General features: G+C 44.3%; 1 protein-coding gene across 8 annotated transcripts in view; it reads left to right on the top strand.

The window, feature by feature from the left end:
• NKTR (natural killer cell triggering receptor) overlaps window positions 1-21,615 on the top strand; it is a 36,803-nt gene extending 15,188 nt beyond the window's left edge. For 4 of the 8 annotated variants that reach the window (XM_087824811.1, XM_087824813.1, XM_087824812.1 and 1 more), the window contains 11 exons: window positions 4,112-4,141; window positions 4,666-4,811; window positions 5,719-5,941; window positions 6,393-6,548; window positions 7,746-7,833; window positions 8,321-8,466; window positions 9,781-12,666; window positions 15,725-15,820; window positions 16,608-16,664; window positions 17,181-17,285; window positions 18,833-21,615. In XM_087824811.1, the coding sequence (XP_087680937.1) occupies window positions 4,112-4,141; window positions 4,666-4,811; window positions 5,719-5,941; window positions 6,393-6,548; window positions 7,746-7,833; window positions 8,321-8,466; window positions 9,781-12,666; window positions 15,725-15,820; window positions 16,608-16,664; window positions 17,181-17,285; window positions 18,833-18,920 (4,021 nt within the window). In that variant the 3' untranslated portion in view covers window positions 18,921-21,615. The other 4 variants (XM_087824815.1, XM_087824817.1, XM_087824816.1 and 1 more) reach the window with 4 other exon arrangements.
• The last annotated feature ends 4,622 nt before the right edge of the window (window positions 21,616-26,237 follow it).

Below are 26,237 nucleotides of genomic sequence, written 5' to 3'. Positions count from 1 at the left end.
AACTTCACATTATTTGAAACATATTCTTTTTTGCCAGTAATTCAAGAAATTAAAGCTTAAAGCTTGTTTTTAAATATTTTACTTTGATATGTTGAAAACCCCTATAAAGAATTTTGTCTACTGTGTCTAATAAGGATTTTGGTCTGAGTAGTAATAGCTATGTTTTAAGTTCAATAGAGTTAAAATTGGTCAGACAGTCTATTCTTTAAAAAAATTATATAATGGGGAAAATCAGATTAGGCGGGACAATAAAGTACCGTATGTGGCCCAGATTTGGCAGCATACTCTTAGACGTTCATCTCCTCCTGCCTTTTTCTCTTTTGAGGAGATCCTTAAAATTCTAGTTATGCTGCTTTATTATATTACTGTTATTTTCAGTGACTGACCAGCTACAGTGTGTATATAATGTCAGTGAACAGTAGCTATAGTCCAAACATTTGCTCATTAACTTCTGATAGTGGCTTGTTGCGGTATATGACTGAAAAATGGTTTCGAGTGTGGAGCAGGCAAGACTGTAGCTATTTGAGGTGAATTTGTAAAAGAGTTCCCTGAAATGTTGTTTGTTTTGAATTCTCTTAACTCAGTTTTTTCCATTGAAATTATTGCTTTCCATTGTATTAAGGGCTCCTGGGCATTCAAGGTTTATGTTTATGTATGTGCTCAGGGTGCATTTTTCTTTTTTTAAGAAATGTTAGTTGACTTAGCTGGTTTCTAGGACTTGTGAAACAAAACGTACTGTTTTGTTTATAGGTATTAACACGCTTGTGTTGCGATACTAAGGACCTGAACAGATTCCAACTTCAACTCCAGTGCTTTTCTTGAGTACAATTCACCTCTACATACATACCTATGTGAAAGAAAATTTAGAGCCCTCCATTTAAAAAAGCTTTCTTGCTTTGCATAAAACTTGAAAATATTTAATTTCAAAGTTATATTAATATTAAAACATAGATTCAGTCTTGTCTTAAAAGTGTATTACAATTTATTTCTTGCCATTTTTGTGTAAAATTTACAGAAAGAGTGTTACACCGTGCGCTCCAAAGGTAATGTCTCATTACTCTAAGGCTCTCTCTTTTTCTTTCTTTGCCTTTATCTTTTAATCCTATTGTTATGTGCATTGAACAATTTTAAGGGGGGAAAAAATACCTCCATTTGATCTGTATGGCAGCAATACATGTAAAACGTGTGTTTTATTGTTCATGGTTAATCCTGGGAAGTATGTTTTAATTTCAGTGGCTTATTTCTACCAGTTTCCACACATCTTCAGGGTGGGGGTGTTATATTGTATATAATGGTTTTAGATTTCATTTTAGTACAGAACTATTAATATCTGTATAAGGCCAAAGGCTTCCTTGATAATGGTGTTAAAATAGATTGTTGAAGTAACAGTGCCACTTACAATTTCTAGGATGCACATATACAGGGGTGGGCAAAAGTAGGCTTGAATACATGAAACAATTTATTCTTGCATTATTTATTGATTGATTATTGTATTATTTATTTTTATTATTATTATTATTATTAACAACCTACTTTTGCTCACCCCTGTATTTTTTAAGTAGATTCAAGGGTTGGGGAAACCTGGAAAATTTGTGTCTAAGTGACAGGAGAAAATGAAAGTATTGAAAGCTTTTGTCATTTGAAATGTTGTGTGCGGTGTTTCTCCTTAGGAATGTTTTCATAAGCATGTACAGGTGATAGGCTGTGGCCTTCTAAGGGCTTACCTCACCAAGCAAATGTCATCACTGCATGGGACTTCACAAGGGTATTGTTTTGAAAGATCAAAACAATTAAGACTTGGTGGGATGAAATCGCTTGTCCATTGTAATAGAATTGAATAGCCTGGACTGAGCACATCATTTCCCCTGCCCTTTTGTAACCCTATTTGGCAGCATCCACTGTTTATCCCTGTCTGAGTGTCAACCCAGTGCCAGTAAGCCTGCTTTACATAGGGATTTCTACTAGAACAGAGACTGCGAACCCCAGTGGGCTTCCTTTCCTTAAGATCCTTTCAGTATTCTTAATATGTAGTCTAACCCAACTAGGGTATACATTTGTATCGCTGCATCCTGAATTGCAGACGTAAGGGACTGCATTACACCAGGTTAGGCACTGCGGGTCAGCTGAAGTTTGTCCTTGAAAGAATTGTTCCTGTTTTCATTTGTTCCCTTCACTATTGCTGTAAAGGACCAAGGTCATTTGTCTTTAGTTTTCATTTGAATTAAAAACACAACTCGAATCTGTCACAAAGGTAGCTATTCCATCCTCAAATTGAGTCTCAAGGAGTACGTTGCTACATCACAGCAGTTAGCTGGACTGTTTACATCTTACCATTTGCAGAGGTTTGCCATAAGGTGTTTTCATAGCACTCCTATTAGCCGAGGTGGCAAATTGAATGGGGTTCTCTGTGTTTTAGAAAAATCTGTGGGCTTTTCCCAGTGCCAGAAGATTGAGAGCTGTGAGAGGAAGGATCAGGGAGGAAGAGGAGGAGTGAACCTAACCAACAAACCGTCCATTGTTCTCACTGCTACGCATTTGAGACGGAGCCTTTACATAGCAGAACATTTTTACCTTTAAATTTTTTACCTCTTTACATCTTTCCTACAATGGATCACTGTCTAGAGTATGGACTCCTTTCTTCCTGTCTTTAGTGTGCTTTGGTAAGGTTTGATAATGGGGGAAGCACATTTCTATCTCATAGTTATTGTCCAAGGCAGTTTCTGGATGCTAGTTTAATGATTTGAGCATTAGTGCCTCACCAGTTTGCTAGACTGACTTTTTTCTCTCTTTCTTTCTTTTCTTTCTTTCTTTCTCCTGCCTGTTTTTATTCATTTTTACTATTACATTAGCTTGAGTTACCACTTCTCAATCTTCTAAGGAAAATTTGAGACCAGTGGTTTTAAAACTCAAGATCCTCTTTAAAATCTGGAACTACTTAGGTTGACATTTTAATTTTTTAAATTATGAAGTGGTCTTACAGAACTGAATTTTCTTAATGTAAGTATAAGTGTTATAATTCTTTGTAGAATAATGATTTAATTTAGCATTGTTGTGAAGGTTAAGTTGTATTTTGTGCACTTACATATCTTAGAATTGCCTTAAAATGAATATAAAAATTGATAAGGGAGCTTCTAGAACAATTGACTGCTTTAACATGGCCTGACAGCCGGTGACCTTTCTCTCAAATATCTATTTCTCATTCTTGAAAACTAAGATGTTTGTGGTGTATACATCTCTGAGTCTAGTTACATCTGCTTTTGATTTTTTTTTCGTACTGCAATTCACAAGTGTGAAGATCTATGAAAATGCTATGGGAAAACCTGTTTGGGTTCAAAATATCTTGACCAAATGTACCCCATAGGTTTCTCAAGAGTGGCTCTCTGCCAGTTTGTGGCTGGAAGAAGCCAGTTGAGTGTTCTCTGGGCCGTGGGAATTTGGAATGTCTATAGTGTTACCCATCATTGGTTACCTTGCTGTCGGAAGTATTGGCAGATTGAAGGTTTGCTCCCTACTGCATTTTCAGAGTTGCTCTGAGTGGTGGCAGAGCTTCACCTTAGGTGAAGGAAGAGAGGCAGGAAGTTCTGGAAACAGAATTCCTGAGGCCTAATTCCCATCTGCCTGCCTAAAAGATACATACTGACCCAGTATGAGAAATAATAAAAACTCGTGCTTGCTTCAGCAGCACATACACAGTAGAACTCGTTTAAGTGTGGAGCATGTGTTTGGTCACACTTTTCATAGGGCAAATGATAGGTACTTTTTATTCTTGTTTAATCATCTTAATAAAATATGAGTTTGTTTTGGTTTTAGAGTAACTTTAATTTTAGTGTCTGTGCTGTATATTTTAAACTTATTTCATATATATGTATACATATATAGTCTTCATATTGGAGAAACAGGATTTTGTAATTCATTATAATTTTGAAGTTTTATATCAGTAAAATGGCTACTGTTGCTGTTTTTAAGGTTTACATGTGTATCATGTTTAACTTTTTCCTGGTCTTTTTATCTTTACCTCTTTGTTTTCTACATGTTCTGTTAAACCCTTCTGCTCTGTTAACCTGAACACTTGGTTTTTGGCATCGTCTTTGTGTTGATGTTTGCTACACAGTACCACAAAGCCTGCTCCGCACCTGGATGGGTAAGAGCTATGTTCTTACTACCTTGGTGGGGGAAGTGTTTGGGTGGCTGGTTCCATACATATTGGACCACGGGTAAACCCTCAAGGGGGCACTCTTGATCTCTAGGTTAATGTCTCACAGCCAGGCTCTTCCTTATGGATCCCAGGGTGCAGTATCCTTGAGACTCCATGGCTTTCATGTCCCTGAAGGGGTCTTTACTGGGGCCCATAGATGGGCTTCTCAGCCATGAAGTGACCTTATAGGATGGTTTCTGAGTAGCAAGTACATTCTGACTGTTACAGGACTATTTACCGCAAAATAGTTACAAACCACTGGTTTAAAGACAGAAAACCAAGGCCCAGTTTGAGTAACGGTGTTTCTTTCCTTTTATGAAGCTGATTTCAAGTTCTAATTCCCTTCATGCATCGAACACTGTGCTTTTATTTTCAGGTCTATGGACATGTCAGTTACGACAATTGTCTTGGTTACTCTTGTGACTTAGTTATCAGCAAACCAACAGTTTTTTTAATTTGTGTCATGACAGGGTGCATGTTGTGTTTGGACTAGTTATTTCCGGTTTTGAAGTAATCGAACAAATTGAAAATCTGAAAACTGATGCTGCAAGCAGACCTTATGCAGATGTGCGAGTTATTGACTGTGGGGTGCTTGCCACGAAATCAACAAAAGATGGTAAGACTTTAGGGGGGTAAAGGGAGCATACCTCCAGGATTTCAGTAGTGGAAAAAACGCATCTGAGTGGCATAGCATAGCCCTGAGACCTCTCTACCATACCTTGTATGCAGTCCATCAGCAGTCTTACCAAATCTTACCTCTTCTTCTTGCTTCCCTGCTCCCTGGTCCGCACCACCAGCATCTCTTACCTGGCTTATTGCAATAGCCTATTAAGTGTTCACTTTGCCTCTATCTGTGCTCCTCTGTATTCATTCCTCCACAGCAGCATCCTCCTAATTGGTCTCCTTGCTTATACTCTGGGCCCTCTGCAGTCTGTCCTTAAGAGCCACCAGAGTGATCTTCTCCTAGGGCTCTCTTCTAAGTCAGCCAAAGCTGAAGTCTCTACAATGGCGTCTAAGGCATCTGCCTCTCCTGTGTTTCTGACCTCTTCCCCCTCATTCATCGTCTTCCAGCATGTTGACCTTGACGACTCAGACATGCCTAGTACTCAGGGACTTTGTGCTGGCTGTTTCCTCTGTCTGGAACACTACATTCAGATGTCTGTTTAGCGCCCTCCCTCACTCCCTTTACGTCTCTGCTCAAATGCTATCTTAAATTATCCCTGACTCCCTATTCCCTTTATACTGCCTTTTTTCTTAAGCACTTATTGTCATATTATGAAGTTACTCTTTTCCTTATTTGGCTCCACTAGAATATAGACTTCATGAAGGCAAGAGTTTTGTCTCCTTAGAGTCTCACCAGCAAACCATATTATAGGATCAGCTTGAAAAAAAGTTTATATAAATTTTGTTTTTAGTTTGCTATGCATAAAGCATGTTTTACGATATTTGGTAATCACATTTTTTACTCTGAAAGATAGGCACTGAAGTCCAGTACTAATATTTTTGTTAATATTTCTTGAAAGTTTTTGAGAAAAAAAGGAAGAAACCAACTCATTCAGAAGACTCGGATTCCTCTTCCAGCTCCTCTTCCTCTTCAGAGTCGTCCTCAGAAAGCGAGGCGGACCGTGAGAGGAGCAGGAGGAGGAAGCGCAAAAGGCGGCCAAGAGCCAAGCGTTCGAGAAAGAGGCGGAAGGCGGCGGGCAGTTCGGAGGAGCCACGGGATAAACACGCGGGGAGCCCGAAAGGGTACGTGAGACCCTAGAGGAGTCTTGCCTAAAAAACGAAACACTCTGGAATGGGGAAAGTGTGTATAATTCTGTAAACTTAGCTTTGCTACCTATTGAAAAAGGAGAGCGTTTGTTTTTTTTACTATAAATTGAAATCTGGCAAATCTAGGGTAGCATAGGCATTTTATATTAAAGATTTATTTGTTTGCAGGTCAAAATAATCCCTGAAACTCTTAAAAGAAAAGAGTTAGGATTCATTTGACAATTTTGAGAATTTTACCACTGCGGGTTTTTGCTTGGGTTGATGTTTTTTATGTTATCTGTGAGAAAACTGTATAAACCTTTTGAGTGAGACTTACTTGTAAGGTATCAGTAGTATTGCTATTTCATATCTAATTTTGTGTGCTTTTATTATTATGGAATGCAAACATTACATATCGTAATTGGTGACTTGGTATGTTCTCTCTAAGTCACTCTGAGAGAAGTGATACCAATGAGAAAAGGTCAGTCGACTCAAATGCTAAAAGAGAAAAGCCTGTGGTCCGCCCAGAAGAGATACCCCCAGTGCCTGAGAACCGATTTTTATTGAGAAGAGACATGCCTCTTGTCGCGGTGGAGCCTGAACCGTAAGTAGGATGGTTAACCTGTGTTTTCATTTTTGATCGAGGATGTCACCAGCTCATTGCAGTTCCACACTCACCCATAGTCAGAGCACTTTGAAAGGTAACTGGGGGAGATTGGACTAAAGAGTGACCTGTGCCCAACCTTTCAGAATTCCCATTGTACCAGTAGGAAAGGGGCGGGGCAAGTTGTCAGGGGAAAGTTCTTGTTGGAGGCCTGGAAAGATTTAATTACTGATCTTTTTTTTGGCTTTTCATTAGAGGTGAAATTTTGGTTGTCAAGCAGAGTTAGTTGAACTCTTTGAATCCAGTAGAGTAATAAAAAGAGGTGGAAACAAACCAAATGTCCACCAATAGATGAATGGATAAACAAATTGCATATATACATGCAGTGGAGTGTTATTTGGCCATAAATTAGGGTTACCAGAGGCTGATGGAATGGGGCAATGGAGAATTAGGGCTTAATGGGTAGAGTTTGGGTTTGGGGTGATAAAAAAGTTTTGAAAAGATAGTAGTGATGGTTGCACAACATTGTGAATAATTCATGCCATTGAATTGTACACTTAAAATGGTTAAAGTTGCTAATTCTATGTTATATATGTTCTACCCAATAAAAAACGTATTTAAAAATGCTCATTAGCATAATTCCTGATACATAGTAAGTATACTCAATAAAAGCTAGCCATTGTATTAATAATAACAGATACAAAACAAACTGTGGTGTGGAAAACTTATGCATGGAGAGCTGTAGCCGCCACAAAATCCATACTCTTAAAATTGCCCATAAGATGAGGCAGCAGATTCAGAACCTTGAAGGAGGGGCAGTTTATAGTAGAGAGGTGGACACAAATGAACTATAAAAAATGTAAAATAAGATTAAGCATCAGAATCAGGAATAACTCAGGATTTTCTTAGAACATTACTGCTTTGACAAGAGACATCTAAAAGGAGGGGATTTTGTTTAAAAAATATACTGTGCTTTAAAAGTATCATGTATTTCTACCCAATTGGGTTACCCCCCCCCCTCAGTTTTGGCACTTAAATGGTTTATTTAGAAAATTAGGTTATGTGGAGTACCTCATTCTACAAAAGTGTTGGATCTAAATGAAGTGTTTTTGTATTATAGGAGCATAAATTCTACATGTAAACATTGGGGAAACTGCCTACATTTGCTTATTTTTAATTTTCAATCATCCTTTCCAGGAAGATTCCTGATGCCACACCCATTGCAAGTGATCAGAAACCATCTGTGTCAAAGTCTGGACGGAAGATTAAAGGAAGGGGCACAATCGTATGTTTGTTAAGACTTTTCTTTTTTCCAATTATCTAAGCGGTAAAGTGTTTTTACCTGTAGGCAAAAATCCTAGCTTTAATTTTAGTATGATCCAAAATCTGTTCAAGGAGCTAGTTGTGTTCTCCGTAACTATGGGAAGTTACTGCTGTTAGAGGTCACTGCCATGTTTTGATGGGTTTAAGTATGAAATGAACATGTGAAACAGTCTGAGAAATCTTAGTATGCTGAATACTCTAGGCTAATGAATGTAAGCATTAGGACTTCGAAGTGGAAATTTTCACATGTGATTACAGGTAAATCTCAGCCTTTCCCATTTCTTTTAGTTGCTTATGTTTGACATAACTTCATGTCATCCCTTTGGCACTTCAGTCATTATTGCCTTTGAGTGGGGTCTGAGATTGGGTCTTACACGTAGCTCTGTCCTGTAGCAGACTGTAATTGCCAGGTATTTTAAAAAGAGTTACTCATGTCTTTGTTTTTAAAGCGCTATCACACACCTCCAAGGTCAAGGTCCTGTTCTGAATCAGATGATGATGACAGCAGTGAGACTCCTCCTCACTGGAAAGAGGAAATGCAGAGACTGAGAGCATACAGACCACCTAGTGGAGAAAAATGGAGTAAAGGAGATAAGTAAGAGCCTTGTACATGCACAGTCCTGTGTCTGCTGTGTTTGGACTTTTCATTAAAGATTTAAATTTCAGATTAGACAGTGACCAGGGAATACATTTGGTGAAAGTAGTGCTGTTAACCAGGAGGGCTGATGGCTTTGGGGTGCTTTAAAATCAAAACTCTCTTTTCCCTTCACAAGACTATAAACCTACTGAATCTCTTAAAAGATTTTTGGTTTAATTTTAGAAATAATCAAGTCTTAAAATGATATAGCAGGTACTTTCATAGACCCCAGGGACTGCTCCTGCTTCAGAGTGTACCCATCACTCTCAGTGACACACCCCACAGGGGAATGATTATTTTAGAAACGGGGCTGGCCTCAGAATAGCTAGTGAAAATATACTTAAAAAATGAAAATATACCAACGGGACCCTCCATAATTGTTCATGGTAAAATTCTCTTTTTCGGCACAGGCGCCCTATAGTATGTTTGAAATTAGAAGAGGAAGGAAAAAGTGTGCATTTGCTGTGTGGAAGTGGTTTAGGCACATTGGTACTGAGGACTCTCAGTTTTGAGCCCTGACATTACCAGCGAGATAATAAAGCCTGCATCTGTTTTCATGTACTTTTTCCTCAGTTTCTGTAGTAAGTAGTTTAAACCTTAGGGGAAGGTCTTGATTACCTTCGTGAGGCTGAGGTAAAACAATAGTCTTGCTAGTTGAGGTAGCTATCCTGTATCTGCAGAGAATCAACAGAATTATTGGGGAGCTTGGTTTGAAATTGTTCCTGCAGAAAGAGGGCTATGAGCCGATCACAGCCAGGAACTCAGTAGTCAGCAGTGCTTTTGTGATTAGGTGGTTTGGTTTTCAAAGCCATTTTCCATTTTCCTATCAAATTTGAAGTGTTTTGCTTAGCTTTGGGGGGGGAAAAAGTCCTTTTGTAAGTGGCTCTGTTAGCAGTTGTCCATGTGTCTGCAGTTGAAAGGTCAGGACCAGGCCAGTCACTGATTTATCCTTCCTGCATGTGCTTAAAGTGTTGGTGGAGCCAGTACTTTGTCGTTTCTAGGCTTCTGTCAATGCATTTGTATGGACAGCAAATGTGTTTTAGTTTTAAAACATGGAAGTTTCGGCTGGATAGCTCAGTTGGTTAGAACATTGTCCTGATAAACCAAGGTTGTGGATTTGGTCTCAGGTCAGGGCACATGCAAGAAACAACCAATGAATGCATGAATAAGTGGAACTACAAGTCAGTGTTTCTCTCAAATAAATTTAAAAACATATTTTAAACAGAAAACATGCTTGCAAATAATACATGCATATTATGTTCTTTTCTGTAGGTTGAGTGACCCCTGTTCAAGCCGATGGGATGAAAGAAGCTTGTCCCAAAGATCATGGTCTTATAATGGATATTATTCAGACCTTAGTACAGCAAGACACTCTGATGGTCACCATAAAAAACGCAGAAAAGAGAAAAAGGTTAAGCATAAAAAGAAAGCTAAAAAGCAGAAACATTGCAGAAGACACAAACAGACTAAGAAGAGAAGGATCATTGTACCATCTGACATAGAATCCTCAAAGTCCTCCTCCCGGCGAATGAAACTCTCCTGTGAGAGAGAGAGGAGGTCTCGTTCTTCCTCGTTGTCCTCTCACTCGTCGAAGAGGGACTGGTCTAGGTCCGATAAGGATGACCAGAGCTCTTCCACCCATTCCAGCAGAGACTCAGACAGATCAAAATCTCACTCACAGTCTTACTCTAGGGGAAGCTCAAGGTCAAGGACTCCATCGAAGTCCTCATCACATTCTCGAAGTAGATCAAAGTCCAGATCTAGTTCCAAGTCAGGGCACCAACGGACAGCATCAAAATCCCCAAGAAGAACAGCCTCTCAGCTAAGTGAAAATAAACCAGTTAAAACAGAGCCTTTAAGAGCAACAGTGCCACAAAATGAAACCATCGTGGTACAACCACCAGTGGTGGCGGAACATATTCCTGTAATACCACTGAGTGACAGTCCCCCTCCTTCCAGGTGGAAGCCTGGACAGAAGCCCTGGAAGCCCTCTTATGAGCGGATTCAGGAAATGAAAGCAAAAACAACTCATTTGCTGCCCATCCAAAGCACTTACTGTTTAGCAAATATTAAAGAGACTGGTAGTTCATCATCCTACCATAAAAGAGAAAAAAATTCAGAAAGCGATCGGAGCGCTTATTCAAAATACAGTGATAGAAGTTCAGAAAGTTCCCCAAGGTCAAGGAGCAGGTCCTCTAGGAGCAGATCTTATTCCAGATCGTACACAAGGTCACGAAGTGTAGCTAGTTCACATTCGAGGTCTCGGTCTCGGTCTCACTCATCTAGATCTCATTCACGAAATAAATACAGTGATCGTTCACAGTGTAGTAGGTCCTCTTCATACTCTTCCGTTAGCAGTGATGCTGGAAGACGAGCCAAGAGAAAACTTACATCCAATGGGAAAAAAAATAGCACTTCAAATAAAAGGCACAGCAGCAGCTCTGAAAAGGCACTTCGCAGTAAATACGTCAAAGGCAGGGACAAGTCTTCGCGTCAGAGAAAGTATAGCGAAAGCCGGTCATCCTTAGATGATTCCTCAGACAGTGAACACTCTGGTGTTCAGGTGACACAGTCAGCCCAGGAAAAAGAGAAGCAAGTCCAGGTGGAAGTGAACAACAGACAAGAGAAAAACAGAGGTGGAGAGAAATCCAAGCCTGAACAGGAATGTCCTCGTTCAAAAAAAAGAACTTTGAAAGAGAATCTTTCTGATCACTTCAGAAACGGCAGTAAGCCCAAAAGGAAGAACTATGCTGGGAGTAAATGGGACTCTGAGTCCAATTCTGAACGAGATGTAACGAAAAACAGTAAAAATAATTCCCCGCCGTCTTCCGATAAGGAGGAAGGTGAGGCCACCTCGGATTCTGAGTCGGAGTTTAGTGAAATTCACGTCAAAGCCAAACCCACAACAAAGTCTGCAAATTCTTCACTGCCCGATGGTGATGGTGCTTGGAAGTCGAGCAAACGGCGCTCATCAACCTCCGATTCTGAGGGGTCCTGTTGCATCTCAGAGAACCCCAGAGGAAAGCCGCGGAAGCACAAACACGGCTCAAAGGAAAGTCTTAAAAGGGAGCACACCAAAAAAGTGAAAGAGAAAATGAAAGGGAAAAAAGACAAAAAGCACAAGGCCCCGAAACGAAAACAAGCATTTCACTGGCAGCCTCCGCTGGAATTTGGGGAAGAGGAGGAGGAGGAGACTAATGAAAAGCAAGTGACTCAGGAGCCACAAGAGAAGAAACAAACCTCTGAAAACAGTGAAACCACAAAAGAAAATACCCCCCAAACTGAGAAGCCCTGTGAGGACGGCAGCCTCTCAGATAAACAGAATACAGCAACGCTTTCATCAGACGCTGAGCAGCCTGCTAAAGATAGTAAACCCCACAGTTCCCTCACACCTTTAAATACCGAGGACAATGTCACCAGTTCTCCCGCAAATGGTCAGCATGTTGAAGAAAGTGCCCCAGGCGGAGTGGAGGTCATGTTTCAAGCAGACGACAACATGGAGATTTGCACTCCTGATAGGACTTCCCCAGCGAAGGTGGAGGGAGCGTCCCCTCTGGGAAATTCAAGGCTTGACACCCAGGACACAGGCATTGTTGTAAAGCAGGAAATGCAGGCAGAGCATCCTGAGGCCCAGGGGGGGAAACAGGAAAGCAGCGTGCCTGAGAGCCCCGTGGCCGGGGAGGTGGGGAAGCCCGACAGCAACTCGGGCTCCGGCTCTGCCAGTGCCCTGGAAAGCGCAGTGAGCTCAGGGGTGGCTGAAAGGGGCCAGGTCAGCCTCCTGGATAATAAATGGAAGCCCCTGCCAGGGGTGGGGAACCTGGCAGCACCGCCGGCTACATGCAGTGCTGTGGAAGTTAAGGCACTGACAGCTGTGCCTGAAATGAAACCGCAAGGCTTGAGAATAGAAATTAAAAGCAAAAATAAAGTTCGGCCTGGGTCTCTCTTTGATGAAGTAAGAAAGACAGCACGTTTAAACCGGAGGCCAAGAAATCAGGAGAGCTCAAGTGAAGAGCAGACGCCTAGTCGGGATGGCGACAGCCAGTCCAGGAGTCCAAGTCGATCTCGAAGCAAATCTGAAACCAAATCAAGACACAGAACAAGGTCTGTTTCCTACAGTCACTCAAGAAGTCGATCGCGAAGTTCCTCGTCATCTTATCGGTGAGCAATATTCTCTTTCCATTTTTTCTCCCAAAGAGAGTCTGTTAATGTTTAGCCTGGAAGAACATGAGAATTAGGGACAAGATTACTATATCTAAATATCTGGAAGGTCAGTAAGGAGAAGTCTTGTGCTGTGTGACTCAGAGCAGATTGAGGACACAGTGGGTTTCAGGGAAGAAATTGGGGCTTCATGTGAAAAGCTCTCGCTTCTATTGAAGCTCCCGGGCAGTAGAAATCAGTTGCCATGTGAGGTGGCAAGTTCTCCATCTTTAAAGGTGTGAGGCTGCTCTCTCACCTGTCAGTGATTCCTTCGAAGGGAGTCCTGAATTTACAGCACGGAAAGGATCTAGAGAGCATCGATCTAACCCTCCACTTCACACAGTTGCCTGCTCAAGACAAGCACCTAGTTGACCTTTTATTCCCCGATTACAGTTGACATTCAGTATTATTTTGCATTAGTTTCAGGTGTATTCATGGTGGTTAGACAATCATATACTTTATAGTGTTCTCCCTGATACTTCTAGTACCCACCTGGTACCACACATAGTTATTACAATATTGACTATATTCCCTGTACTGTACTTTATATCCCCGTGACTGTTTTCTAGTTACCAAATTGTACTTCTTGATTCCTTCCCCTTTTTGACCCAGTTAGTTTATCTTTATTCAAGGGGGTGGCAGAGGTGGGATGTAAAAATGATCATCTTTCGATTTATTTATTTTTGGTTCAAGTTGTATGTAACTTCTGTCATCAGCATAGCATGAGCTTTTTTAAAACCTAAAAGAAAGTGGTGATGGTGATATAAGTAATTTGTATTCTTTGCGATATAAATATTTCTTGGTTTTACTCCACTACCTCTTTAATTACTCATATCCCTTTTTATATTGTGCTTGATTTTCAGCACTTGAACTTAAAATACAATAATTGTCTTTGACCATTTTTTCCTTTCTAGTCATTTGTCAGTCTTTTTCTCCCCTTACCCAGATTTTGTTAAAAACAGGAAACAACACTTGCCACCTGTAGTAACTGTCCCCCATTTCCTCCTCAGTTGCTTGCAGCCTGTCTTCCATGCTTTCCTCCCCCACTTCGCTAGGTTTTCGGGCACTTCTGCCTGGCCAGGTTTTGGTCCTCACACAGGAAGCCCTCTACTAACGCTCCTTGTCCCTCAGACCATTCTATGCTTGTGTTGTGGGCTCCTCTTCCTCCCCCTGCCCCGACTTCCGACAGGCCCAGAGAGTTGGTGAATCCTGGCGTTTCATGTTCTTGGGTGCAGTTACCCGTTGAGCTACTGCAGCCTCCTCTCTGCTCAACATCTGCCTTCCCATTTACACTCTGATAGCTCTGAGCTGTTGGAGATGCTGGCTACTGCCTTTGGGATGGGTGGTATTTCATTTTGTAAATGAAGACAGTGAGGCATAGAGAAGCCAAGGAATTTGCTCTAAGCGTTTCAGCTAAGGGTAGTAGACTGAGATAGCTGAACGCTACCTCCCTGTTTTGGTTACCTGCCTGGGTCTGACTCCCCTAGTAGGCTGTAAACTCCTTAAAGTAAGGTACTGCCTTGCAGAACATCTTGGTCCTGTCTAAAACATCCATGGAGACATCTGGTCCATGTCTTCTGATCTGCCTAACCCCATGTGCTATTACCAGCTAGGTGACCAAGCAAGAGAGGGGTTATTATTAGCAGTATAGCCACACCACAATTATTGGACCACTAAAACATGATAGTACTTTTCACATATTAAATCAGAAATATAAATAGCCCTGGCCAGTGTGGCTCAGTTGGCAGACACCGAAAGGTAGTGGGTTCAATTCCTGGTCAGGGCACATACTCAGGTGGCAGGTTCGATCCCTGGTTAGGGCACATACGGAAGGCAGTCGATCGATGTTTCTCCCTCACATCCATGTTTCTCTCTCTTCCCCTCTTCCTTTCTCTCTCTCTCAAAAGCAATAAACATATCCTTGGGTGCAGATTAAATATATAAATATAAACATGAACTCTCTGAACCCAGGGATGTTTTTAAGTTTGGACATTTTTTATAGGACCAGATATCAAGGATCATTTGGCATCGGCCAAACACGCTTATGGACATTTTTGATGAACTAAGCGTTTGCTAATCCAGAGGCTGTTTCCTACTCATCTTTCATTCACTTCACAGAGTGTGCTTTATAATTGTTTGCTGGATATGTGACTAGAATCTTATTAGAACATAACGTGTTCAAAACTGCATAAAACCTGTGAGGTATCATACAGGTAGCCTACACGTGGGGCTGTTTTCCTGTTCCTGAGTCACAGGAGTGAAGCAGGAGGAAGGCCAGGGGCCAGATGAACGAGGGGCAGGATTGCATTGCTTATGTTTTTGTTTGTTTTACTAAATATTAAGTAGACATAAAAATAAGTGACTACGGTATAAAAGGTAATTTAAAATGCCATCTAGCTTAAAAAAATAGAGCTTTGACATTCCTGATGGTAGCCCTACCCATGCTACCCTACTTTCTTCTCTCCTAGAATTAAACATTATTCTGAACTCTTGCTACAATTTTGTTGTTTTTCTTCATAGTTTCACCACAAATGTTTCTATCCTTATACAGTGTTTTTGCATGTTTTCAAACGAAATCCTTTTTCATATATATATATATACACACACATATATATATTTTCCTACGTTTGCCTTTTCACTGAACATTTTGTTCCTAAGAGATAGCTCAGTTGATACATGAGGCTGTGTAGTTCATTTTCCTGCCTTAGAGTATTTCAGTATATAGTCTCTGTGTTAACTTTTTTTAACTCATTCTGAGATAGGATTATTTCCTCTTTTGCTGTTACTAATAGGGCTCCTATAAACCACCTGTACCAGCCTTTCCTGGCTTTTCTTTATTTCTTTCTGTTCAGTTTAAACCCTTATTAACTGTCAATGTCATACCCACTGTGAGGAGTTCATGAGAGACCTTTCCAACGACCTTGCCTCTTACTGTGTTTTCCCCTTCCTGCCCTACAAGTAAGTAATTTTAACAGCATGGGGGTTTGATATAATTATAGTTTTCCACTCTTCATTATAGATCAAGAAGCTACTCTAGAAGTCGGAGCAGAGGGTGGTACAGCAGAGGCCGCACAAGAAGCCGGAGCAGTTCCTCCCGCAGTTACAAAAGTCATAGGTGAGCTTGTGCATCCTACCCGCCTATGTGGTCTCCATCCTGCCTGCTCTTGAAGGCCTGTCATTGCTGAATACCAGTCAGGCCTGTTTTCTCTAGTTCTTTCAAAGAGCAATCAGATTCTTACTACCTGTTCTCAGGATGGGATCTTCCCAGAATGGGGAGAAACAGTAGAAATATTTATGAGAGGCCCTGACCACTCCTTCCACCTCCTTCCCACCCCCAGTACATCTTCCTTAACCTAAGTTCACATCTGCAGTCACCTCTTGACTTGGGTTAGAGATTGAGATAGGAGGATTTTTAAAGGGGGACCAAGGGAAAAAATAGGCCTCTCAGGTATTTTCCTGCAGCTTCATTTTACTTATAAGTGTCCTACCTGGGCAGACCTTTCCTCTCATCCCTACCCCATACCTAGTCAGAACCTCTCCAGTCACTTTCTTGTTTTATTTTAATTGAATTTATTGGAGTAACATTGGTTAATAAGATTATACACGTTTCAAGTAGACAGTTCTACAACATATTATCTGTATGCTGTATTGTGTGTTTACCACCCCAAATCTCCCAGAGACTTTCTTTAGGTGTACTTCATAGAAGAATAGCATAGAATTTAATCTTTCTTATGAAATCCAACATGCTTTTTAAAAATCCAGTATGCTTTTGATATAAAGACAAAATCAGTAGAGCTGCTGGATTTCATTGTTTTTTTCTTGATGGGCAAATAAGTGTCTAGTGTTTTGATGTAGCCTGTCCTGATCCCTGAGATGACAATCCCTTCTGTGATTACTACTAGGACGTCCAGCAGGAGCAGGTCCAGGAGCAGCTCGTACGATCTCCACAGTCGGTCCAGGTACGCACAGGGATTGGGTAGCCACCTGCAGGGCAGAATTGAGAGGCCTTGTTCTATAAAACCCTTAATTCCCTTTTAAAAGTGTTGTATTTTATTGAGAAACTGTAACACATGTATTTTCTCAAGAAATCATACCCTTTCTAAATGAGGTCTTTTTGACAGTTTTTTTCTGTTTGCCCATTGTACTCTAGCGTCTAAAGGGACAATTAATGTCAAATTGTAATGGCAGGTGTTTATTGAATAGAATTGCCTGATATCCACCAGATTCAATCTGACTAACTCAGTGTCAATTTTGTGATATTTTCCAATGCAGAAAAGAAATTAACATTTTTGTCTTTAATACGGTAAGTCTGATTTGGGGCAGTTGTTAAATGTTTTCGGTACTTGTTATGCAAATGTGTCTCACATTGTCCAGTGGTGCCCATGTTCTAAGAGGACACTCTTACGCTCCTAAAAAGAAATGGGACTATATGAGTGTTTGAATAGGAAACCTTAGTGCTTGTTGTTGTGTTAAAGCAGGTCCTACACTTACGATAGCTACTACAGCAGGAGCCGCAGTCGCAGCAGAAGCCAGAGGAGCGACAGTTACCACCGAGGCAGAAGCTACAACAGGCGGTCCAGGTGGGTCTCCCCCTAGAACACTGCACGTTCCTATGGGCACTTGGTGTGTGAAGCGATAGGAAAGAAAGCATAATCCTTAGGACAGAAATCCTTTCTCCTCTTCTTGAGTTTTAGCAGACCACAGGCAGCTACTAAATGTGACCTTTGTATTAAGAGTTTGCTGGGGCATGTTTGTTGGTTATTGTTAATGTTTGAATCCAAATAGATTTTTAAATAGTCACATGTCCTTACACAAAAATCTCTTGGAAGGAGTAAGAGATGTCCATCAAAACCACGGCCCACTTTTTTAAATAGGGCTCATTGCTAGAAAATAGCAAAGCCAGTTTGTCAATTTTTTAAATTAAAAAAAAAAGTATAATAAAATGTCATAATCATTTGCTTCAGCAGCAGGATTAAGGTTTATATCTTTTCATTATTTGGGGAAAATGTGTTTTTTATTTATTGTATTTACTAATACTATGTTATATGCAACGTTTTGCCTAGCCCACCCAACCCACAGCCCGCTTTTTTAAATAGGGCGCTGCAAGTTTTTATGGTTACTTTTGTAATGTCCCTTTCCTGGGGGTTTTCAGTTGTGCCCTCCCCCAGCCACTGCAGGGACAATCAGTGACCCATGTAGACTCTCATGTGTAGACTGGGCACTTCCTTGTTTGAAACCCTTCAAGGGCTCCATCTGCACTGCCCTGTGGGGCAGGTCCAGGCTCTAGCATGGCGCCTCAGCTCCCTCCACCTACAGCTTCATTCCAGGCTTTTCTGTCTTCCCCCTTTAACGTGCTGGAACCTTTGTTTCCGCCTAGAGACACCCACACCATGTCTTCCCTCCTGCCTCTTGAAATTGCCAATCCCCACCTACTTTACAGTCTCCACTGCAACCCACTGCCCTGGGAAGCCCTCCCGGCTGCTGACCCTGAGCTCTGCCCCCCAGCCCCCAACCCTGTGTGCCTGTTTGTCTTGCCCATTGTTCTGTCCTATCCTTGAGCCCCAGGGAACAGTACTTGGGGGGGGTGGGGTGTGTGTGTGTGTGTGTGTGTGTTCTGAGTACCTAGCAAAGTGACTAGCTCTCAGTGAATATTTTTCAAAGTAACTGGATGGTGATCATAACCATGTCCTTTTGACTCACTATCCCAATGCTCCTGTCATGCCCCACCCCACCCTCACCCCTCATTGGGCGCCATTTGATTTCCATGTCTTTAATGACACTCTCTTCATGTGCCTTTTCCCCTCACTTTCTCAGTCTAATTAAATACTGATGTTCATTTGGGTAACATGGAAAATCATTCTGCTCATTTGCATGAGTGAATTTCAAGTAATTTCCCAAGATGTGATGTTTCTTTATTTTATCTTAACCTTGATGTTATTACTTGATCATTTAAGATCTCTGCAAAGTTGTTTTACCACAGTCGGTAGTACCCCACTGGTCCACCCACTATGCTAAGTGCCACATCAGTATTGCCTTCAAGCCACTCTAGTCAAAAAAGAAGCTACAAGGGGAATTCAGAGGATTGACAGCTAAAAGGTGTTCGTGTTTGTTTTGTTTTGTTATACAGGAGTTGTAGATCTTATGGCTCTGACAGTGAAAGTGACCGAAGTTACTCTCATCACCGGAGTCCCAGTGAAAGCAGCAGATATAGTTGAAAATGCCCCCTTTTTTGATACGAATTATATCTTATTTGTAAATATCTGGTAACTTAAAAGTTTAAGAAACTTAATGCCAGTTTGTTGTTCCATTTCAATATTAGAGATGAATTTCAAAAATAGACACTTCTTAATTGTTACTTGTTCATTTACTTGTGCGCAGAATTTAAAATACAGATATGTCTCCTAAAAATATTTTTATGCCGCATTTTACAGTAGCCAACTATGGAAGTGAATTTCATTTTCTTGAATCAAGAAACCATGAAATTTTGGTATAATTTGCAATATTATTTTAGATAGACTTTTTCTCTCCATCTTGTGTTCCTTAGAATACAGGTTCTTTTTGCCCGTTTTTCAGGTTTAGTATTTTGCTGCCAAGTACAGACCTGTGGAGGAGAACTGTTAAAGGTGGCCAAACGTTTCTATACTGATTACAGTCTAATACATATGTGCTCTGAAAAACAAACTGCCCAGATCCATCCTGATGGTAGCCAGGAGTACGAGGCGGTGGCGCTGGGGCTCTTGATTCTTTCCTTCTTTGCTGTCTCCAACGATCAGGAAAGTGGTCATCACACAGCCTGCTGTCTGTTGCATGCTGGCAGGCGAGATTAGGGAGAAGAAATCGGCCTTAAGTAAGTACCTGCACCGTCTCTAAGGACCTAATGTTCCCTGTGCTTTCTAGTAAATACTACCAGAAGTTTAGACTGTAAAAATGATTCTACTCCACTTCACCCTTTGGTGCTTGGTACCTTTTGGTGCCTCTTTAAACAATCTCATGAGAGAGAGACGTTAAAAAAAATAATTTTATTCACTGGCACCAAACATGGTTCCTTCTGAGCTGCATTCACTTTGAATATTTAGAGGGGCTCTCTCAAGCCACAGCTGTGGGCTGGGGTACCCTGGACCAGGCAGCATTGGCATAGGGGGTGTGGTCACTCAGGTCTACTGCACATGACTGACGTATGTGCCTCAAAGAGTGGATTGAAGTATGGACTTCAAAAGTAACACCAAAATCTGACTGCCGCCATCCCGGACATTGTGCAGGGCTTTGAAGTCTGAAGTAAGAGGCAGACACAGCAGTAGTTGAACGGTTCTAGGCACCAGCATGGTTTTCAGTTTCTGCTGTGGCCACACTGACTCGGTGAAGCCTTGTGTGACTTGAGTAAACCCATGACAACACAGGGAAGGAGGTGCATGGGACTGCATAATTTATACATGTTCACAGTTTTGGGTGGTTCCTCCAAAAATGATTTGACCTGTAAAAACCGGCATGATTTTTTTTTAAATCTAGTTGGAATTTTTTCCGCAAGTGTACTTAATCACCTTAGTGCCAGTTTAGTCCAGTAATGCAGGAGAAGTTCATATGGGATGTTGGATGTAGAGCTGTGTGCCATCCTACCCAGGCCTTGCCTGGTGCACTAGTGAAGTGGGGAAGAGCCCTTAGTTGGAGGGATCTGACAGCCCTTGATGGGTGGAGGGATGACTATGGACACATTCAAACCATTATCCTAAAAGGTTCATAAACAGGGTTAAGGGGTCAGTTGTTTGCCAAGTTGATAGATGAGAGTACATTAGACAACAGGACCTAAGTGAAACAAACATGCTTCTAGTGACGACAAAACATCGTGTGATTCACATGAAGGGTTCTCAGAAGTTGCCTGCAAAGGAGAATATTGCTTTAATAATACTCAGTGGGAAAAATACTGCATTCAGAACCCAAACAAAAACTGCCAAATCTAATTATGTTAAGAAAAGTTACCCTTGGGCAGTGTGTTGGTTTTCTGTTGCTTTGTAAATAATTACCCCAAACTTTGCAGCTTAAAACGGTACCGGTTTTTTAGCTCAGTTCTGTAGCTCGCGATCTGGCTCACTATGGCTGGGTCCTCTGCTCAGGGTCTCACAGGCTGAAGCCAGGGGTCAGCAGGGCAGCATTCCTTTATGGAGGCTCTAGGGAAGGGGCTGCTTCCAGTTCATTCAGGTGCTTGGCAGTGTCCGTTCCTGTCTGGGCCTTTCTCTCAGCTCCTTAAGGCTGGTCCAATTCCTTTCTGTGGCTCCCCTACCTCTTCAGACCAGCAGTGGCCCACTAAGTCCTCATGCTTCAGATCTCTCCGCTTTTCCCCTCAGTGTTAAGGTTCATGTGATTACATCTAGCCCTCTGAGCTAGGCTTCCTATTTTAAGTTCATAGACTATATCATCGCAGGAGGGATCCCCTACTCACAGGTCCCTGAGTTGGGGCATGGAATGGGGGAGGTGCATTGTAGAATTCTGCCTACCACAGGCAGCAACCTTGCCCTTTGATGTGGGTGGAATTTTATCCTGAGAAGTGGGCCCTGGAAGCCTCATGTTTTCTCCATGAAAGAGAACAGCCCTCAGCTGCAGCCTTCAACTTGTGTGTTTACTGAATGACCTACAGAGACAGCTTTTCTTCCTAAGGGGATTGTTCTGTATTTTAAGTTATTTTTTAATAAAATTGAATTATGTTATGTATTGTGCTTCTAAATAGAAAATGCATTATTGGACTGTTTTTGTAATGTCCTGTTTACTGCAAATTAAATATGATATAGCTGGTATTGTTTAAAAACTAGAAAATACTTTTGTACATATTGGCAATGTGTAATTTGTATACACTTCACTTAAATTCCCCAAAACTTGAAAGGGAGACCTTGTAGAAATTAAAATATATACTTAGTCTAAGTCTGAGCGTCTTTCATCTTTCTTGACTCATCCACATTTCAGCTAGTCTTTCTGAGGTGGAAAAGGAAACCCTGAGTCTCTGCTGACCCACCTCTGAGGCTCACTTTCATCTTGTAGCTAAGCATTAGTGATGGGCATGAGGGGCAGCTAGAGAGAACTTCAGGCAGAGACATCCACCTCCCCAGAGAAGCACTGAGGGTGCTCAGTGTTCCCCCAATGACTCCACAGCTCCTCTAGGCTTTGGTGCTGTCACCCAGCTGTGACCTGCACTCAGATGTCTTTGCGGAGGAGAGAATGTGTCCCATTCCATCTGTGCGCTGCTGCCCAGGGACAGTGCGTTTACCTGCTAGCCCACCTAGCCAGCCTGCACACCTCCCTCCTAACGTGGTTCACCAGTAGGCACATGGCACTCACTCCTGGAGGAAGCACTGGGGATATTTTTAGCAACCACAGGAGGATTTGCAGGGCAAGTACAATTAACTTTTTTCTCCTCGGGACTCCAAGGAATTTGTATTTGCTTAGTGACTACAACATAACCTCTCAGGGTAAGACTTGCAGAGATTCCATTTTCAAAATTCAGTAATCAGTAGACCTTCCCCACCCCCCCCAAATCAGGCCAATTCCTGACAACAGTCCAATCTGGATGCGTTGCTTTAAAATTTAAAGAAAATTTGCAAGTCTGCTGTGGAAAATCCCCAAGCGAGCTTCCTTCAGGGTCTCATTTGCTAGCGAGCCTTGGAATCTTCATTCACATTCTGATAGTGACCATCCCATCAGCTGGGCAGCACTGGGGGAAATGTGTCAAGGGCTTCGGTCTTGGCTGTTCTGAATCAGCTGGGCGTTGAATAGGAGGTAAGAGAATCCAAGGAAGTGCCCCTCTCGGTGACCGTGAACGGTGGCCAGAGGTCACTGGAAGGGAAAGGAGGCTCTGTCGATGCGGAGTGAGAAGCCTGCTCGTTAGTCTCTGCGACCAGGTGAGGGGCCTGGAGGAGGGCATCAACTCTGCTGCTGCCCATGGTGACAGGCCAGAGCCTGAAGTCCCCGGAGGAGCTGGGAAGGGTGGCTAAGGGACTCCGGCTTGGCAGGGAGTTCTCTGAGGCTGTAGAGGCAGCAGCCTCGCAGGAGCCAGGCGCCCTGCGTGCCTGCTCGCCCCAGGACAGCCTGGGCAGCTCCACCAGTGCCCGGCGAGGACAAGGCAAGCAGAGCTGCACGAGGGCGGGAGGCTGGGATGGCCTGTTGAAAGCTTCCAGTGGAAAGAGGCAGCGCTCCCTTGCCCTGCCTCCCCCTGTGAATCAGAAAGCTTCCGGTGGGGTCGGTGGGTGGCAGAGAATCCCAGCAGACCCAGGGCCCTGCAGGGTGGGGGAGCATAGATCTCTGGGGGTGGGGTTGGAGGGGTGTTGCTTAGGTTCTGCTTCTACTGAGCTTGGCACTAATAGGCTACAGCTGCTGGGGGATGGGCACCTAATTCAAACCAGCAGGTCGCCGTTCCCTCCCGCAGCATGAACGTCATGGCCTTGGCATTCGAGGCCTCCCTCGCTGCATCCAGGATCCTCTCCCACCCTGCTGGGTCAAGGGACCCCAGGCGTCTCATTAATGATTGAGCCTGGCCCTCCACGTGAAACCGTGGCCTCCTACCCTCGTCCTGGAGGCAAGCCCAGGGCCAGCGTCCCTGAACTCCTTGGCTGCATGCTTGGTTCTAAGCATTTAATCCGCACCAGTTCCAGGAGGGAGGGGGCCTTAGTATCCCAGTTCTTCGGGGGGAGGAGCTGAATTATAAAAGCCAAACAATTGATCTAGTTACCCAACTTTAGGAAGTGGCAGAACTTGAACCCAGGCAGCCTCGCTCTGGGCCAAAACCATTAAGGACTGAGCCACAGAATAGTTGCTCAAGGGGTCCTTTATATCTTTAAAATCAAGTCAGGCCAGAGGCATTGAGGTCAGTGGGGTCCTTGGGGAATCTGGTGGTCGGTTTTAGTTGCAGGAAGCCCTGGATGATGTGGGGCTGAGGTGCCAGCCCAAATGCTCTCCCTCTTTCCCCCATCTCAGCTACACAGCTCCGAGGTCCCCAGGGAGACTGAGCACGTATCTCCCCCCCCCCACCCCGCCTGATCTTTCCAGGTTCAGTAGGGGCAAGCCTGGTTTCTCTAAGCCTGGGTGATACTCGTTTGGGTCTGTTGCTCCTCCCTAATGTGGGAGAGAAACTTGGGGTTAGATACTAAGGGAAGTTGTGAGAAAACCCGTGAGCTGGTCTCTACAGGCAGGGGCATGGCTGCTGATCTCGCCAGCACCTAGCCCGTGTCTGAGGGCTCCTCAAGCTCCCGGCTTCCCGCTGGGGCATGCCATCCTGGGCCAGGACCTCCTCCCCAGTAGCCCAGTCCCACCCCACCCTCTCCAGAAAGCCTACCCTGAACAAGCCTGAGGTGAAGCTCCCATGGCACGGCCCATGCCAAGGCCTGGAGAGCAATGCCTGTCTCCATTTGGCCGGTGCTCCTTCCGACAAGAATTTGGACTCTGTGACATCAAATTGCCTCTAGTTCCCTACAGATGCTAAACTGCCTTCTGCATCCGGGCCCTTGCAGGTGCTCTCTCTGCCTGAAGTGCCCCTGTCCCTCTGCTCTAGCTGATGTTCACTCAATGTGCAGGCCTTGGCTCTGAGCAGACCCAGGCTAAGCTCCTCAGACAGCTTCTCCTGCCAGTTCTAGTGTGACCCAAGCGCCAAAAGCCTCTCACAGAGCTCAGGCTCTGCCTGGGGCTCCCCCAGATGGGCTGGAGGCCAGAGAACAGGGGAACTGCTGGGGTCTTCCTGGAGACCTATCCTCTCCCCACCATTCCCTCCCTCCTCACCCCACCTCTAGCCCCTCCTTTGGCTTGACTGCTGCGACCAAGGCCAATCCCAAAGGGGCCAGCAGCCCTACCTTGGTCACGCCTGCTTGCCAAGCCGTGACTGGGAAGTGGGCCCAGGAGTGTCCCTGCAGTCCTCTCTGCCAGGCTCCTCCCAGCCGTGGGGGAGGCCACCTTTGCAGCCTCCCCTTTCCCTGGCTCCCGACGCTGGTGCCTGGCTGTGCGATTCGTTCTGCTCTGGGCCTCGCTCCCCTTATCCAACCAAAGGCTACACAATCCCTCCCTTGCCGCCTCCCAGGCTGGTGCCGGAATCCAGAGTCAGATGAGGAAGTAGGAAGTGGGTTTGGGAGGAAGAGGCAGAAGGCGCCCTGAGGTGACGGCTAGTGTGGCATGTAAGCTGTGTGGCCTGACCTTAGCCCAAGACCTCTGGGAGCTCAGCCAGCTGTTAAGCACCTACCAGGGCCACAGAAGAGCAAAATGTCTGCAGTGGCTGCCTCCGGGGGCATGTCCCCTCTGTGCCCCTTCCTCTCTTCCCATTTCTTCCACCAGGGTCTCTTCTGACCCTCCAACCTGCTCTGTGCATTCCTCCCTTTCCTCTTGGCACTTTTTGGTCACCCCCATCTTTGCTCCTGAGGTGTTTTCTCCCTGGCTCTGGGATGCCCTAATCATAAGGGCCTCCCTGTTCTGACCTTAGGGGAGGCCCATACAATTTTGTAGGACCATCAGACTATAGGATGGTGCCTGCCTGGGATCTTGGCCTCTGCTCCATTTTCCCCTGGCACCCAGAACCAAGCCACTCTGAACAGGCCCCAGAGTCCTTGCCCGCCCATGATTAAGGTGGCATACTCAGGGGATACTGCTGCAGCTGGGCATGGGCTGGTGTGTGAGCACACAAGTGCATGTGTGTGGGGATGGTGGGGGGCACTGAGTGGTACTGTCAGGAGGGGGTAATGGGGGGGGTAATGGAATGTGGGGCAGCAGTCAAGTTGGGGTGAGGGGGTGCATCTGAATGATGACATGGCCACATGAGACTCACAGAGGCCCCCTCTCCACAATGGTGCCCCAGCCACCACCTGGGCCGTGCCAGGCCCAGTGCCCCGTGGTCCCCACTCTGCTGCCTGCTCAGCCTGGCAGCGTTCCTTTGCAGCTCCTGCCAGCACAGCCAGCCCCCTGCCCCCACTGGTGTCCATGCCAGAGCAGCATTCCGCAGGCCTGGCTGTATCTCCCAGCAGAGACTGAGCAAGGACGCTACTGAGTGAGCAGCGTCAGGTCTCACGGCTGGGGGCAGAGTGGGGCTTGGGCTCTGGTCCCCACTCCTCTGTCTCTCCTTCTCCCCGTCCTGGGCCCTCACCTAAAGGATTTGGTCACTACTACGGCTGTGGTCCGGGTGGCTGTCATCTCCTGCCCTAGGTGGATCTGTGCAGCCAGAGGAGGCCACCGGGCAGGTATGGTCGACCAGAGCTAAGTCCTGGAAAGCATGGAGCAAAATGAGCCCTGGGCTGCCCTGGGGTAGGGGTGAGGCACCCGGCTAGTTGGAAATCCCAGACTCACCCTCAAATCAGAGCAGCCCAGGGCCGAGGGTGGGGGTGGAGCGCGGCAAGGGTGCCCGTTCGGTTCCTCAGCGTGGGCTCGCTCGGGGGAGCAGGTGGAGGCCGTTCTGCAGCTGGTTGGGGGGCGGGCGCGCCCAGGCTCTCCCTCTCAGGGCCGCCTCCTACTCCGACTCCGCCTCTGTGGCGCAGCTGGAGAGCACCGAGGTTAGACTCGGGACGAACTTCCCGGCG

Source organism: Miniopterus natalensis, chromosome 15, assembly GCF_054644295.1.
Source record: "Miniopterus natalensis isolate mMinNat1 chromosome 15, mMinNat1.hap1, whole genome shotgun sequence".
Lineage (NCBI taxonomy): Eukaryota > Metazoa > Chordata > Mammalia > Chiroptera > Miniopteridae > Miniopterus > Miniopterus natalensis.
Note: the sequence above shows the minus strand (reverse complement) of the source record. Positions and strands in the feature narration are given on the sequence as shown.